This window comes from Heterodontus francisci, chromosome 10 (genome assembly GCF_036365525.1).
Source record: "Heterodontus francisci isolate sHetFra1 chromosome 10, sHetFra1.hap1, whole genome shotgun sequence".
Classification (NCBI taxonomy): Eukaryota; Metazoa; Chordata; class Chondrichthyes; order Heterodontiformes; family Heterodontidae; genus Heterodontus; species Heterodontus francisci.
Genome location: NC_090380.1, coordinates 99,646,790 through 99,665,089, shown reverse-complemented (window position 1 = coordinate 99,665,089; position 18,300 = coordinate 99,646,790). Strand labels below are relative to the sequence as shown.

Below are 18,300 nucleotides of genomic sequence, written 5' to 3'. Positions count from 1 at the left end.
CTGTGGGCCCATGTGTACTTGAAACTGGATTGAAATTGCCTACACTAACTTCACATAGCAGTCTATAGTCAGCAGACAGAGGAGATTTTCATTACATCAGTCTGGACTGGATGAAGTTCATTCTTTACCCTCACAAAACAGTGTCCAAAGAGCTGCCAAGGCAGGGAAAGGGAAATAGGGGACGAAACATGTCATAAAAAGATACACTTTGGATAGGAAAACTTTATCATAGATGCTCACAATCGCATTATCACGGTGCATTAAACAACAGATTTATCATACTCCTTTCAGAGCGAAAAAATAATAAACTTTGCATTCTATGTAATTAATTGGTTTATATTATTAACTTTTAGCAATACTATTCAAATAAGGTAATAAACAGACTTATTCCAAGTTACAAAGGAACATCTTTATGCTGTTTGAATGTTGGCCACAATTTAACAGCTGCCTGTTACTATCAATTAAGCTGAACTCTGCCAGCAGATGCTTCTTGCAAATCAAGAGCCCCTTCTGTCAGTTGCACATGTTTGCCTGAAACAGAACATAATGTTCTGCTTGACCATCGACTGCACCTGGTAGTTTATTCCAAAGCACTGACTTTTCACTTAGGATATGGGGTGAGACAGTCCTCTTGATGGTCAGGTACTAACATGCCAACATGAAGAGTCTGAGGCATTGGTAAGTGACTTCATATTATAGAAACTCTATAATATATTTGTGTTCTACGCTGACTATTGCTTTAACAACAAAAAAACTCTCCCCTTAGGGGACCTTCCTTTTCTTTTGCTGCACCTTTATGAGCATCATTGGACCCTTCCTTCTCTTGCATACAATTTTGTCCTGCCTTTTTGTCTCATATTCCCATTCCTTTCCTGAAAATTCGCCTTCCCTCACAGTACACGCCTGCTCTCTGCTCCAAAATCCTAGTTGCATTTTTCAATCCCATTGATGTTTCTTTTCACCAACAGCTGGGTAGACAATGAATACCACCATGAATACTCTTAATGCCCCCTTCAATATTGTTCAATCTATTTGTGTTATTCCATTTCTCATTATGTTTGTACCATCTGCTCATACCTTCTAATTACCTACATGTGTCTCAAGTGTGTAGAAGAGCACTCTATGCAATTTTAGGAATATGTTTCAGTGGCATTTCATATTGCAGTAATATCAACAACAGTGATGTCAAAAAAGGGCTGATTATGCTAGTCCACTAACAGAAAACCTGCACATGTTGGGACTGTTTGCCTTATTGTTAGGTTAGAACAACGTAATACGAACATACAAACATGCGAATTAGTAGCAGGAGTAGGCCACTGATCCCTTCGAGCCTGCTCCGCCATTCAATAAATTCATGGCTGAACTGATTACTCCACATTTCGACCTACCCCCGATAACCTTCCACCCCCTAGCTTATCAAGAATCTATCTACCTCTGCCCCAAAAATATTCAAAGTCTCTGCTTCCACCACCATTTGGGGAAGGGAATTCCAAAGTCTCACGACCCTCCGAGAGAAAAAAATTCTCCTCATCTCTGTCCCAAATGGCAACCCCTTATTTTCAAATAATGACCCCTAGTTCCAGATCCTCCCACAAGAGGAAACATCCCCTTCATATCCACCCTGTCAAGACCCCTCAGGATTCTACATGTTTCAATCAAGTCACCTCTTACTCTTCCAAATTCCAGCAGATACAAGCCTAGCCTGTCCAATCTTTCCTCATAAGACAGCCCGCCCATTCCAGGTATTAGTCTAGTATACCTTCTCTGTACTTCCTCCAATGCATTTACATCCTTCCTTAAATAAGGAGACCAGCACTGCACACAGCACTCTAGATGTGGTCCCACCAACGCCCTGCACAGCTGAAGCACAACCTCCCCACTACAGCATTCAATTCATTCTATTTTTAATGACAAAAACCAAGAATTGTATACTTCTTGTTCCAATGACATAAGAATCTGATTTTAATTTGATGAGGCTTTGGACTTTCACTGAGTTGCCAGCTATGTATATTAACACAATATCACTGAAACCTAACTTTACAGTGTCTCCTGCACCAATGCCTTCTCAGTCATTGTTGCCATTAAATCTCATACCCATACCTGTATTGGGATAATTGTATAATGCAGAAGCTGCAGATCATCATGTCCTGAAAGCATTACACTCTGCCCAACTCTTATACAAAAACAACATACTTTTTGTACTGTGCCTTTAACAGGGTAGATTTTCAACAGGCCCGTGGGCATAAAACTGGCATCGCAAATCAGCCTCCCATTATAGAAACTGCCAGATTTTCTCTTCCATTGGTTTCAGTGGAAACAACATCAGCTGGCTTTCACAACAGGTGACCAATCTGTACTTGTTTCACGTCTGCTGGTAAGTTGAAATTCTACCCAGAGAGAAACTTCTCAGGGAGTTTTATTAAAAAGCATAAGGAAAGTAGAACTGATTCAGTAAATTGGTCAAAGAAATGAATATTGAGGTAGAGAGTTTTTGGGAGCAGTTCCAAAATGCAGGACAAAGTATAGAGCATGGCTACCCAACTCGAAACCGACGACATGTGTCGGGTTTGGGTTGGGTCGCACTTCCGTGTTCGGCATTCGGGCTCGGGTCGGGTTGGACACACTATCACCACTTCCGGTAAGTGGCTCCAATGTTAATGTACTTTTTGGACTTGAAAGGTTGTTTAGTTACAGTGTTTTTAAGCTTGTGCAGATAAGCAACTAAGTGAAAAACAGAAGCTAGGTTAACTGATGGTCGTGTCAGGTCGGGCGCGGGAAAAAATGAAAGGAATCGGGCCGGGTCGGGCTCGGGTCGGATGTGGTTCTGTTGGGCTTGGGTTGGGTTTCATTTGCAGACCCGTGCCGGCCTTTAGGACCAAGGTAGTTAAAAGCTTTGCCAACAAAGATGGGCGAAAGGAGGGAGCAGTGTGCAGATAGCCAAAGTAAAAGGAACATTTGGAAGAGGAAATAGAGCTGAAGGAGATTGCAGAGATGGGATGATGCAAGGCCTTGGAGGGATTTATAGACGAGATCAAAAATTCTGAAACAACTGCATTGGAGGATAGGTCTCCGAAGTAAATCAGTGAGGACAGGAGTGACAAGTGAGCAGGACATCGTACAGGACAAAATACATGCAGCAGAGATTTTGACAGTTGGAGTTTATTGAGGATAGATAATGGGAGGCCAGCAAGGTGCAAGTTAGATTTCTGACAAAGGGTCACTGACCTGAAACATTAACTCTGCTTCCCCTTCCACAGACGTTGCCAGACCTGCTAAGTGTTGGCAGCCTTTTTTGTTTTTATTTCAGATTTCCAGCAACCATAGTATTTTTCTCTTGTAGCAAATTAGAGTAGTTGTCCAGAAGTGACAAAGCCAGGTTAAGGAGGGTAGAGGCAAGTACTATTGTGGAGATGGAAGTCAGGAGCCTTGTTGGTGATAGGATACGGGACTTCAAGTTCAGCTTAGGGTCAAACAGGATGTAAATACTTTGAAGGATCTAATTCTGCCTGAGAGAGGGTTTCGATCAATGGTAAGGGTGCAGATTAAGTGGCAGACAAGATGATGGCTCCAATCTTTCCAATGTTGAGCCGGAGAAAGCTGTGACTCATCTAAGACCTGGGCCGGAATTTTACTGGCAAGACTGAAGTCCCACAGCTGGGACTGAAAGCAGGTCTCGAGCCCATGCAAGCAGATGGCAGGACCCGGGGGTGGGGTGGGGCGATATTACCGGTGGCACCGCCAGAACCGCCATCCAATTGAGGATGCTGGCCCAATCAGAGGACTAGCAGCTCAGCAGCGTTGGCAGCACCACTGATAGAAGTGGCTGCTGTTGAGGCTGCAGGATGAAGGAGAGGGCACTCCATGTTGAGGTGCCCTTGAAGGGCGGGTGAGGATTTTTCTACTATGCCGGGGCCAGCCAGGCAGTCCCTGGCGATCGGAGGGGTGAACCCTCCGGCAGCGGTGTCCGAGAGGTGCAAGAGGTGGAGGTGGCCATGGCTGCCAGGGAGCCCCTCTGTGGGCCATGGAGCACCCATCAAGGATGGCTCCCCCACAAAAGCCCATTGGGAGGCTGCCATGGTATACCTGGCGGTCTCCCCGCATGGTGCCCGTCTCAACATGCCAGCAGCTGCAAAAAGTGACTACTAATTGGTCAATTAATTAAATTAATTGGCTACCCACCTCCGGTCGACGGGAGGTTCCTCATTAGAACTGACTGTATCCTTCCTGATGACAGGAATCCCACTGGGAATCTTCCATACGTTTTTAATAAGCCTCAACCAAGGAAAATGGGCTGTGGCTGGGGTGGACAAGGATTGGGGGCGGGGTGGGGCGCGGGATTTGGGGGTTGGTGGGGGAATGCAGGAAGCGGAGTGTAGTTCGGACCAAGGCAATTCATTTGGAGAATACCCCCCATTGTTTGGGGATTATGTTGTTTTCTTTTCAAATTACCAGTCCCTTTTGATGAAGTGTTTGATCCCCACTGCTTTCTTTGGGAGCATGACTTTTTTCAGTCAGAGATTCTGTCAACTTTGCCAGCATTGCTGAGTACTTTCACACCATCAGCAATATGAATCTGGTTTGAACAAACTGTATTGCAAAACCCATTAGCCTTGGCATCTCCTTAAAGTTTAGTTTAGTTTAGTTTAATTTAGAGATACAGCACTGAAACAGGCCCTTTGGCCCACCGAGTCTGTGCCGACCATCAACCACCCATTTATACTAATCCTACACTAATTCCAAATTCCTACCACATCCCCACCTGTCCCTATATTTCCCTACCACCTACCTATTCTAGGGGCAATTTATAATGGCCAATTAACCTATCAACCTGCAAGTCTTTGGCACGTGGGAGGAAACCGGAGCACCCGGAGGAAACCCACGCAGGCACAGGGAGAACTTGCAAACTCCACACAGGCAGTACCCAGAATTGAACCTGGGTTGCTGGAGCTGTGAGGCTGTGGCGCAGTGGTTAGCACCGCAGCCTCACAGCTCCAGGGACCCGGGTTCAATTCTGGGTACTGCCTGTGTGGAGTTTGCAAGTTCTCCCTGTGACTGTGTGGGTTTTCACTGGATGTTCCAGTTTCCTCCCACAGCCAAAGTCTTGCAGGTGATAGGTAAATTGGCCATTGTAAATTGCCCCTAGTGTAGGTAGGTAGTAGGGAATATGGGATTACTGTAGGGTTAGTATAAATGGGTGGTTGTTGGTCGGCACAGACTCGGTGGGCCGAAGGGCCTGTTTCAGTGCTGTATCTCTAAAATAAATAAAAAAATAAACTTTTGCCTTGATCTGTAATATTTCACCCCTGTGTAACATGTTGCCGGAATTAGTGGTTGATAAATTTTAGCAAGAATTTTAACAGAAATTTAACAGAAATAAGCTCAAAGAGGAAAGTTTCATGCCATCAAAAGCTCTGTTTCTCAATATCATATTTTCAAATCTTCTCCCTTGATACTTACACAAGGTTTGCCCTGTAATTAAGTTGTTGCTTCATAGCGATGGTGTTGTCCACAAGTCTCCCATGATTAGCTTTTAACATGGTCAACAAACATGAAACAGCATATTCCCTACCTTTTTGCTAATTGTTTAGGAATTCATTTTTGGAGAGAGGTAGGAATAATTAGAGCAATGCTGAAAAGGGACAAACCAGCCCTTAGAATTTGCACCTATTTAATGAGAGCATCATTTCACAGTTAGAAGGCTATTTCTAGGAAGAATACAAGAACAGCATGGGAGAGAGTACTGGGGCAGGAAAGGGGTGGCTTACTCACTAATCTGATTCTAATATAAAAGCAAAATACTGCAGATGCTGGAAATCTGAAATAAAAACAAGAAATACTGGAACCACTCAGCAGATCTGGCAGCGTCTGTGGAAAGAGAAGCAGAGTTAATGTTTCGGGTCAGTGACCCTTCTTCGGAACTAGCAAATATTAGAAATATCAAAGGCAAGTGAGCCGGGGGTGAGGCAAGAGATAACAAAGGAGAAGGTGTAGATTGGACGAGGCCACATAGCTGACCAAAAGGTCATGGAGCAAAGGCAAACAATATGTTAATGGTGTGCAGAAAGACAAAGCATTAGTACAAATAGGGTGTTAATGGATCTTCTGATTCTTCCTTTGATGAAGGCCCTACCACTTTCCTGATGGCATCACCAAAGATCAGGAACATAGCAGGAGGGCAATCTATCTGTTTCTTGTCAATCATCTTTAATATTGCAATGCATCAACTGCTGAAGTTTATTTTTGCCATGGGTGCAAGTTACCAAGTTAAATATTGGAACAACTTGAGAGATGGTCCTTGCCTATTCATGTAATCTTATGTTTTTACGTCTCTCAGACCTCTTTCTTCAATCTACGGGTTTTCAAAACCTGGGTTTACATCATTACTACAATGTAAACAGAAGATGATGCAAAGAGCAAAGACAGGCTAATGTTGCAAGTGTTGGCACTTCATCAAACCTATTCTGATGAATGGTCTATACCCAAAACATCAACCCATCCTTTCTGACAAACATGCTATGTATTTCCAGCGTTTTCTACTTTTATTTCTGAATTCCACTATTTGCAGTTTTTCTTTCCATTCATACGTAATCACTCCTTCTTTATCAATTGCATCTTCTGTCCCTTTTACTAATCTTGGTGGCGTCTGTTCTATCAGCCTTCATTCTTCACTTAAATATCTCAAGAAAGGGCACACGTGTTATGATGATACACACAAGCTACCTCCAAGGTCATGGTCACTAACAGGTCAACTCCAGTAATTTCTTCACCATTATTATTCAAATTAGTCATTAAAGTATAAATTAAAACCTCTATTTTCCTCCAAGTGTTGAAAAACTGACACAAAAGAGGAAAATATCAAAAATGCACAGCAGATCAATCAGAACCAGTCATTTCCAGGATTTCTGGCATTTTTTCTTTTTATTTTGAATGAAAATAATGATGTGGAAAATGCAAACCTGGAAAAGTTTATTAACCGTCAGAGGCAGTAATAACTAACAAAAACCCTGCACTAAACATACGAAACATCAAGAGTACAGAAATCAATTGAGACCATTACCCTCTAAGTGCTGGTTTTGAATTGCTTGGGAATTTATAAATAGCACATGTAGTCCCATCTAAAAATAAATTGCAATGAGCAATAACACACATTAAGCAGCTCCTGGGCTCAATAACACAGCTTAAGTTCAGTTCTTATGGGTAATGTGTTGCGACAAAGGTATGTCTTTTACACACTTTTGCTCTTTGCTTTGATCTGTATTTAACCCCAAATTGCGACCTTGCTCTGAGTTACTAAACACATAGGCTAGACTTTCCACCTGCTAGCACACTTGCGGTAGACCAGTCCTAAAACCTGCCAATGTGAAACCCCTTCTAACCTGCCACAGTTCCCTCACAGAACCCTCATTAGCCCTTCTTGGTGTTGACGGTCGGGGTTGCGGGGGTCTAGGATATGGGGACATAATCTTAAAATCAGAGTCAGGTCATCCAGGAAAGGAGTTAGGAAACACTTCACGCAAAGGGTGGTAGAAATGTGGAACTCTCTCTCACAAAAATCTCAATTCATCATTTGAAATCTGAGATCAATAGCTTTTTATTATCCAAAGGTATAAAAGGAATGGAGTCAAGGCAGGTGGTTGGAGTTAAGATAAAGATTAGCCACGATCTCAGTGAATGGTAGAGGGGCTGAATGGCCTACTCCTGTTCCTATGTTCCTCTGTTCATTGATTTGCTGCCACTGGGGTGAAGGAGAATACAATTCTGGTGCAGCCTTTAAAAGTCTGCTGCTACTTAAAGGGCAGTAACATTACTGTTAATTAAGATGGAAGAAGGAATAGCAGATATAAGGATCCCCAAATTTTCCGATTCCCCTGTGGAGGTGCTGCCAGTAGAAGTGACATCCACCATGCCGGGAAGTGCCACACAATACAGAGAAAGGTTCAATGACCTCACAAGAGTGGCGGAATCAAATCAAGGCCTTGGTGCTAATATATGTCAATCACATCTATAGCCTCACTCATTTTGTTGTCCAGCACTTGAGTGTCAGGGAAACTCACTTCTGCAAAGAGCAACCTCTCCAGTCATTTAAGCATCTTCACTACTCAAAACCACTCACTCAACTCACTGAGCCTCTCACTAGGCTTCTGCTAGTTTACAAGGACACTCATTTAAAAGGACTATAAACCTTCACCTCATCATCTTGCCTGACCTCAATGGGGCATGTTTCCATGATACTCACTAGCCCATATTTTCTTCTCTCACCCCACCAAAGGAAATAAGTTCATGCAACTAGTGCCACAGAAAGACAGCTAATGATGGACCACCAGCAATGAAAACTCGGAGTCTGCAGGACAGAGATTTAAAGTTTAATAGGCAGACAGACAACAGAGCCTGTCGGAGAGGGCTAGGTTGGAGGCGAAGTGGCAAAAGAAGGTTGGTAAAGGCTGGACAAGGTTCATTGCCAATAGTTTCAGCTTCTTGTGTTTTCTTACACTGACTTAGTTAATTCTTCAAGGACAAATATTACTGTGTGAACAGCTAAACAAGCTCTTCTGTCTTTTGTATCATAGAGAGTGACTTGAAGGAAGAGGCGAACCAGTCCAATGACTGCTCAGTCACTTCCAGATCAACAACTGTTGCCACGTTCTCACCAATTCTATCCTGATATCTTATCTGCACAACCACCAACATAGAGCCATCGCTTGTAAGGAATTAGTTAGACAGCCAGGAGGATTGTCACTGGGTAAGTCACTCAGAATTAATAAGAACGAAAACCTGGGAAGAGAAGGAGAGTGCTGTTCTTCCATGGATGGGTGGTGGGGGTGGGGGAGGGGTGGAGTGGGGAAAAGGAACAAGCATCCGTGATTGAGGAATTTAGGGACTCAGAACTTAGGGACTCAGTCATCAAAAGAATAATAATTCGATCTCAGGAGCAGTTAGTGGAGTTGGTTTCCACATGTATGGTTGAGATGACAGATGAGAGGAACAGGACGACTACCCACATCTGCAACACATTACAGGAAGTTTCCCACAGTCTACAGAACACTCCGGAGATTGTGACAGGAGATTGCTGCAACATCACGACACCAGGAAGGACATTTAAGGACTTTGGTGGCTTCTGAAGTGGTGACAAGCAACGCTTTAATACAGTGTCATCCAATAGACTCACCACTCACCACATGTGGTGAATTGGCCACAGATTTATGGCGAATTGATGCTGTTTTTAGAGCCATACAATACTGCGCTATGTTAAAGTCGCAGCGATGGATATGAATATGGGTGTCACTCGCTAAACTGCTATTTGTCATCTGTCCCTAATTCAGCCAGGAAGAATCAACAATGTTGCTATGAGACAGGAGTCACATATCAGTCAGACCGCGACAATGTTTATCAGAATATAGTTCAGTTGTCAGGTTTCCAGTGACCTGGAAGCTGAAGGCTCAATGAAACAAGAAAAATAATCCGTCGTTTGTTACCTTCTCTGTTCCTCTTCTCTCTGGGTGGCCTCTAATAACGATACGTTTAGACCTGCAGGATTGTTCTGTTAAGCGCTGTGAAAGTAGAGCCGGCCTTCGGAAGGACAGCGGTCCAATTGCCTTCGAAATTTTCTTGGGGAATCGAGTGACACAGAGGATGCTTACTGAAGAACTTAGTTTTAAATAGCTAGTGGTTGGCAGTTTTCGCAAAACAGTTGAGGTGCATGAGTGATGGACAGTGCTGCATGGCTGCCAATGAGGGGTGAGATGTGCAATTTTGGCAAATGGGGGCAATGCAGAAACATCCAAATGTGTTCAGCCTCCATCTTAATAGATCTGTCAAAATGAGCCATTGAAAGGAATAGGGTGCTATTAGCAGAAAAGGTGAGATTAAAGGAGGTTGGCCATGAGCCAAAAATCTGTTAAATCTCCAGGCACCGTGTTCAAAATTGCAGGCGACAGAGCGTAAGCAAAGTAGAAGTCAGAGCGCAGAAGCCGATACTTAGGGATTTGCCGATTCTTTTCCCTTTCCAAGTTTTTTTATTCATTCAGGGAATGTGGGCGTCGCTGGCTAGGCCAGCATTTATTGCCCGTCCTAATTGCCCTTGAGAAGCTGGTGGTGAGCTGCCTTCTTGAACCGCTGCAGTCCTTGGGGTGTAGGTACACCCACGTGCTGTTAGGAAGGGAGTTCCAGGATTTTAACCCCACAACAGTGAAGGAACAGCGATATAGTTCTAAGTCAGGATGGTGTGTGGCTTGGAGGGGAACTTGCAGGTGGTGGTGTTCCCATGCATCTGCTGCCCTTGTCGTTCTAGGTGGTAGAGGTCACAGGTTTGGAAGGTGCTGTCAAAGGAGTCTTGGTGAGTTGCTGCAGTGCATGTTATAGATGGTACACACTGCTGCCACTGTGCATCGGTGGTGGAGGGATTGAATGTTGAAGGTGGTGGATGAGCTACCAAGCAAGCGGACTGCTTTGTCCTGGATGGTGTCGAGCTTCTTGAGTGTTGCTGAGGCTGCACCCATCCAGGCAAGTGGAGATTATTCCATCACACTCCTGACTTGTGCCTTGTAGATGGTAGACAGGCATCGGGGAGGCAGGAGGTGAGTTACTCCTCGCAGAATTCCCAGCCTCTGACCGGCTTTTGTAGCCACAGCATTTATGTGGCTACTCCAGTTCAGTTTTTGGTCAATGGTAACCCCCAGGATGTTGATAGTGGGGGATTCAGTGATGGTAATGCCATTGAACATCAAGGGGAAATGGTTAGATTTTCTCCTGTTTGAGATGGCCATTGCCTGCACATGTGTGACGTGAATGTTACTTGCCACTGATCAGCCCATGCCTGGCTGTTGTCCAGGTCTCGCTGCATATGGACATGGACTGCTTCAGTATCTGGGGAGTCGCGAATGGTGCGAACATCCCCACATCTGACCTTCTGATGGAGGAAAGGAATATATATATAAACATAGAATATATAAATTCTGATAAAATACGACAGTTTACTCTTGGAGAAATTAGTTTTTTTGAAATAAACTGGAGCACGATGTCAGAAACAGAGCACGTCAGTTAACAGAAAGTCACCAGTCTTTGAGAGTGTACACAGCAGGCTTGGTTTGCAGAACAGTTAGATTGCAAAACCCTTTTGAAACTGTTCTCCTGGCTCTGGCTGTGAGTGTGTTGGCTGTTGGTCTCGATTGCTGACGATTTAAAACCTCAAACCTATTTTCAAAAGATTGGGCATTTGTTTTCTTATTATTGCACATATTTTATATCACGTGGCGACTATGGTGACCTGATCACCACAGGTTTGGTGAGCACTGAAATCCTATTGGTCAACACTGCTTTAATAGATACCTCGAACAGAACATTTTCACAAGGTTTCCAAGATTTCACCAAGGCTTCAATCTACAATGACACTGACACTCTGAGCCTGGGAATGGCAGTAATTTCTGCAAAAAGTGGGTGCAGAGGTCGCCGGACAGAACTTAGTGGAACCGGCCGCGCTCCCAGCACCAGGCCAAAAAGATGGTGGGAACCCTGCTTCAGCTATCTGGAGCCTCCCCGGCTCTACTTAATGGCATCTGGACAATTAACAGTCCTTTTAAAGACAAGGATCCCGCCTCCAAGAGCTGCCGGCCAATCAGTAGTATTAACGGCGCAATCAGGAGCAGTGGCCAATGTTGATACTGCAGGAGGCCTGGGAACGTGGCCCAGCACTGGAGACTGGGATCCCAGGTAAGTGAGGCAGGGTCACTGGGGCCAGTCCGGCAGGCCCTGGCCATGGGGAGAGGGAAGGTGGGAGTTAAGTGCAGGGGAAGGGGACTTCAGGGACGTGGATTATTTGTTGGTGGGGGCTCTCTGGAGGCCACAGATTGACCACGGAGGAGGGCCCCACTTCTCCAAGCCCACAGGGAGGTCTCCTTGTTTTACTAGGTGACCTGCCCACATGGCAGTGGCCCCCATCACCGCTGACTTAATGCCAGCGCCGGTGGGAAAAAGCCCTTAAGTGGCTGATAATAGGCCTCTTAAAGGCCTCAAGACTCAGGAAAGGCTTCCTACTGTTCTTCATTTGTAATAAAATTGCAAACTTATTCACCTATTTGATTTAACGACAGTGAAAAGAGGATGGGTAGAAATTTGTTGCAGGTGATAGCGCAAAACGGGCAGTATCTGATTGGCTGCCTGATCAACACACTGCCTGATGTTTAGTTCCATTGCAGTCAGGCAATTAGGATATTTTGCCAATGACATTCAAATAGAGACTCTTGAATTGGACAGGAATTGCATGTGGAAATTAGAAGTAGATAACTATAGCACCAATTTACTTTATACAGCAGCAAGATGTCTCTATCTAATAAGAAAGAAAGGAATTGTGCAACCGAAGGCATTGTCATATTGGAAAGTTTTAAAGCGGGAGGACAGGTGACAAAACACCTTAAAGTCAATGGGGGAGGTACCAGGTTACACCCATGTGTCATCAGTATACATAAGGAAGCTGAGCCTGCTTTCTGGATAACATCACCGAGAAGTTGCTTGTAGATAGAGAAGAAGAGTGTCAAGAATGAGCCCCTGCAGTAAATCTGAGGTGCTTGTGCAAACAGAGGCGAAGAAGCCATTGGCAGCAGTGTAGTACCTACTTTGAGTGGAATAAGAGTGCATTAAGGGGAAATAAGTACTCTCGAAATAGACTTTGTAGGAAGACAAAGAAGGCACACAGAGTGCTATTGGAGCCACAATCATACAGTGTCATGTTTGAGATAAGAAGTGCAATGAGAAAGTAAATTCTTAAATTTAACAGGGTTGTGGATGAGTATATTTAAGGTTGAAATAGACAGATTTTTGGTCTCGTAGAGAATCAAGGGATGTGAGGAGCAGGCAGGAAAGTGGAGTTAAGGCAGAAGATTAGTCATGATCATATTGATTAGGGGTGCAGGCTTGAGGGGCCGTATGTCTACTCCTGCTCCTATTTCTTATATTCTTACATTCTTAACCTCCACTCCCCTAGCCCTGACCCCATCACTCTCCCTGACAACTATATGAGGCTGAACCAGATTGTTCACAACCTTAGTGTCATCTTTGACCTGGAGATGATCATTCAATCACACACCATCACTATGACCGCCTATTTCCACCTCCAAACATTGCCTGACTCTGGCCCTGGCTCAGGCCATCTGCTCCTGAAACCCTCATCTAAGCTTTTGTTACCTCTCGACTTGACTATTCCAGTGTACCCCTGGCCAGCCTCCCATGTTCTTGCACCACGTCCCATTTCCCCATCACCCCTCTGTTCGCTGGCCTACATTGGCTCCCTGTGAAACAATGCCTTGATTTAAAAATTCTCATTTTTGTTTTCAAATCTCTCCATGGCCTCACCATTCCTTAAGTCTGAAGCCTCCTCCAACCCGACAACCTTCCAAGATCTCTGTGCTCCTCTAATTCTGGTCCCTTCAGCATCCCCAATTTAAATCGCTCTACCAGTGGTGGCCGTGCCTTCAGATGCTAAGGCTCCAAGCTCTGGAATTCACTCCCTAAACCTCTTAGCCTCTCAACCTCCCTTTCCTCCTTTAAGACGCTCCTTAAAATCTACATCTCTGACCAAGCTTATGGCCATCAGCCCTATTATCTATTTATTTGGCTCCTATTTTTGATGTTGTTTGTCCTTCGAGGTGAACATGACCATGTCCATCATCTGCTTGGTAGGGCTCCGATGGGTACATAGGTGACTGCTAAGGCCGATCTGCGTCCAGAAGGTTCTGCTGCAAATAGGGTAGGATACCACAGACAATTGAGTTTTGGATGAGCTGCTGACTCGGGATTTCCCCTCCTTGTGTTTTCTCTTTGCCTCTGATAGGCACTTGCTTTCGAAGGAGGCTGCACCCTTTTTTATTTGGTTGTGCCAGGTGCAGCAATCCTGGCCGAGCTTCTCCCAGGACTTGGGGTCGATATCAAAACTCCTAAGCAAAGCCTTCAGAGTGTCCTTGTAGCGCTTCCTTTGACTGCCATGAGAGCACACACTGGACTCACGCTCTCGGTAGAAAATTTGCTTTGGTAAGTGTCTGCCAGGCATTCTGGCTACATGACCAGCCCAACTCAGTTGTGACTGTCTCAACATGGTGTGGATGCTTGGCATGCCAGCCTGGGTGAGCACCTCAGGGTTTGGTATTTTGTCCTGCCATCTGATGTCAGAAGCTTCCAAAGGCAGCTCAAGTGAAAGTGATTGAACTTCATGGCATGACGCTGGTACACCGTCCAAGTCTCGCATCCATAGAGCAGAGTTGACAGGACTATTGTTCTATAGACTTACTCCTCTTTGTTCCCAGACTGATGTTCGAAGTCTGCCAAAAGCTACACTTGCTTTGACAATTCATGCATGTGTCTCATCATTGAGATAGACAGTTCGAGAGAGTGGGCTGCTGAGATAAGTGAACTTATCTGTTGCTGACAGGTTCTGGGCATGGACTGAAACCTTGGGCTCGAAATAGGGCTTTCCTGGAGCAGGCTGATACATCACTTCAGTTTACTTTGTGCTGATCATTAAGGCCGAAGTTGTCGTATGCATTAGAGAACAAGTCCATTCTACATTGCATGTCCAGCTGTGAACCAGCAACTAGTGCACAGTCATCAGCAAACAGGAAATCACGAAGTATGTCCTTGGAGAACTTGGATTTTGCCTGGAGTTGTCTCAGACTGAGCAGCTTTCCGTCCATGTGATATCTGATTTCGATGCCAGGATGACCATCATGGAAGGCACGGACAGCATAATGGAGAAAAACATGTTGAAGAGGGCTGGTGCTAGCACAGCCCTGCTTAACTCCATTAGTGACTGGGAATGGGTCAGAATCATCCAAGGCACATGCAAACATGCCATCTGTTGAACCATGGTGGTGAATTTATCAAGGCAGCTAAACTTCTCCATTACCTTCCAAAGGCCCTCAGGACTGACTGTGTCGATGGCCTTAGGTCAACAAGCGTGGCATACAGGTCCATGTTCTGCTTTGTTTGATATAACGCTCCTGTGAAGTGTCTCGGGACATTTTACTGCATGAAAGGTGCTATATAAATGCAGGTTGTTTTGTAGAAAGCATCCATTAGTTTGAAAACAATTAACCTCTGAACTCCAATTTATTAAAGTTCACACATTCGCTGTTAAGAGATTTTTCTTAAAACATTAAGTATGGTTTCAGATGTAATGCTACCTTGCTATCCAAATTAAGTAGATGGAAATTCCTCAGCAAGAGTACTAATTACTAAGCAGTTAAGGAAATATAATTAAGCAGTATGCACTTGTACCAATTCTGATAGGCTGCATTTGGTAAATGGTTAACTTTTATTATTCCACTTATTGTTAATAGGTCGCCATCAGTTTTACACACAACGGAGACAGCACATTCTCAGGTAAGCTAGTGTTGCTGCTGCATCCAGTAACTACTGCCAAGAAGAAAGAAACTAAGAAAAAATGGCTCACATGGGAATTCAGATCATTGGTTTTTTTCTCGGCCTCCTTGGCCTATTTGGAACATTAGTTGCCACTGTCTCACCACACTGGCGTAGAACGGCACACGTAGGGGCCGATATCATCACAGCCATGGAGTTCATGAAAGGACTTTGGATGGAATGTGTCTGGCAAAGTACTGGCATCTATCAGTGTCAGGTCCATCGTTCGCAGCTGGCATTGCCCCCAGACCTCCAGGCGGCTCGTGCTATGATGGTAATTTCCTGCTTGCTTTCTGCACTGGCCACTTGCATTTCTATAATGGGTATGAAGTGCACTGTGTGCTTCAAGGAATCTTCATCCAAGAATCATATTGCCATCTCAGGAGGAGTCTGCTACATCCTTGCCGGCATGATGTGCCTCATTCCAGTGTCCTGGTCAACAAATGATCTAATACAAGACTTCTACAGCCCAATGATTCCACCCGGAACCAAATATGAAATGGGAGAGGCTTTGTACATTGGCTTTGTATCAACGAGCATGACACTCATTGGAGGGGCTCTCCTTTGTCTGTCCTGTCCTCAGCAGAGGGATGACAGGCCCTATCAACCACAGCCTTCATTTGTGCAGGATACATCTCAGTATAGACTACAAGCTGTTTATAAGGGCAACTATCCAAATTCACAAGCATCAGCTTCACATAGCAGTTACCGTTTACATGACTATGTGTGAATATAGCAAAGAGAGACTTGAATTCAAACCCTCCTTTGTTTTTATAAATCTAGATCTAGAACTGAAATGCTTCACTTCAAAGCTCCACGGTGCAATGTATTTTACATTCTGTTTGCTTTGAACTTCATGAAGAAACAAGGAGGGTTCTAAGGGTTCTAATTTTATTGAAGAAACAAGTCACTTGCTTTCATGGTGGGTTTCGTTAGGGTAGCATGTTTTCATTGATTTTGCTTTGTGTAAAAAAACTAAATTTCAGTAGAGCCATAACTACACTATACAACTGTAAATTACAGTTCAATGTTGACATTTGGTATATGATCTGCTCTGATCTTTGCATTTAAGTGCACACAATGGATCCTAAGTTATAGATAATGAAGTTACATTTGTGCCAGATTATTGGGAATCGTGCTATTTTGCAATACAGATTTCTTGGAAAATAAAGTAAGTGTAACACATATTTAATTATTAACTTAAAAGGCTTCAGAGTATATGAATATTTTATGAACTTAAAAGTAAGTTCTGTGTAAAATCTGAGCAAAGTTTGCCAATAAAAAATTAAAAAATATGCCCTTTGATGCTTAGTTGAAAAATCGGGTCTGAAGGATAACTATTTTAATCCAAATTTGTATGAAACTGGAATGGTACCAAAAGGAATATGTTGCCTTGGGGTGTTAATTTTATATGGCACCTTTAACAGGTCACATACCAATTTCTTACCTTGCTTTTGTGATACATTTCTGTCTGAGTAAGTCATTTAGAATTTGAGACAAGCTCATTTTTTTGTCAAACATCTCAATTAATAATTGATAAGAATATTTTATGGACAAAGTAATATTTATATTTCACTTCCCTGGACTACAAAAACATATGAACATGCAAGAACCAACTTTTTGAGTTAAGGATTGGGAGGTCAGGTGGTTGATATAAAGGGAAAATCAATGAACTAAGAGAACTAATGTGAAAGAACTTTTATTTGGTTCCGAAAAAGACTACTGAATAGATATGGGAGGGGACTTTCAGCTCATCAGCTTATCGATCCAGAAAGACCATACAGTCTTATCACGGCATCAAGCCTCCATGACTTTAAATGGAATTCCATGTCATGTATTGATGCATTTCTGTGAAAAACGTCCTCACTCTAGTCCTAAAATTTGCCTTTCACCATTTTAAATCCATGCCCCCTTCTGTGTTCAAGAATATAAGAATATTAACATAATTGTGGAAGGCATCTGGTGGTAATTGCATCTGAGGTGGTTTGGGAGGGAAATGGCTACGGTTCAACATACGTCACACTCCGTATTTGAACACTACTACTGTGACATATGGGGGAAATTTTCCCAGGCCAGTGAAGGCCGAATTGGAGGCAGGGGCGGCAGGGAAAATGGAGAAAAAGGACGTCGGGCGGGTAACCCGATGTCTTTCCACCTCCCTCTGGACTTCCCAGGGGCAGGTTGCCAATGAGGACAGGAACCCCCATGGGTGAAAAGTGCAACCAATTAGGAAAATTAAGAAGTCAATTAAGAGCGTTTTACGGGTGCAATGGCTCTTTCCCAACTGCCATGGATTGCACACCACGTCGCAATGCAGCAAGGTAAGGAAGGCAATGGTAGCATAGTGCTAATGTTACTGGACTAATAATCCAGCATCCTAGACGCATGTACTGGAGACCTGAGTTCAAATCCCACCACAGCAGCTGGAGGAATTTGAATTCAATTAATGAATAAATCTGGAATAAAATGCAAATCTCATTAATAATGATCATGAAACTACTAGATTGTTGTAAAAACCTATCTGGTTCACCAGTGCCCTTCAAGGGAGGACATCTGCCATCCGTACATGTGATTCCAGACCCACAGTAATGACTCTTAAGGTTGACTCTTAACTGCCATCTGAAATGAAAGGTCAATAAGAATAAAACCAGACACAGACCACCCAGCATCGACTGAGCCACCAGAAATGACAAAGGCACACCCTCCCCAATCGACCGTGCAAAGTCCTCCTCAACAACATCTACAGACTAGTGCCAAAGTTGGGAGAAATGTCCCACAGACTAGTCAAGCAAAAGCCTGACATAGTCATACTCATACCTTACAGCCAATGTCCCAGACTCCTTCATCACCATCCCCGGGTATGTCCTGTCCCACTGGCAAGACAGACCAACCAGA

The 18,300-nt window shown here is 43.9% G+C and overlaps 1 protein-coding gene across 1 annotated transcript; it reads left to right on the top strand.

Annotated features, from left to right (window-relative positions):
* Positions 1 to 15,373: 15,373 nt before the first annotated feature.
* On the top strand, positions 15,374 to 17,305 carry LOC137374255 (claudin-14-like). Its single transcript, XM_068040040.1, has one exon. The coding sequence runs from the start codon at positions 15,428 to 15,430 to the stop codon at positions 16,133 to 16,135; it is 708 nt and encodes a 235-aa protein (XP_067896141.1). The 5' UTR covers positions 15,374 to 15,427; the 3' UTR covers positions 16,136 to 17,305.
* Positions 17,306 to 18,300: the final 995 nt, after the last annotated feature.

Coding starts and splice junctions, on each gene's coding strand:
- LOC137374255 (XM_068040040.1), top strand. CDS start 15,428: ATGGCTCACATGGGAATTCAGATCATTGGTTTTTTTCTCGGCCTCCTT.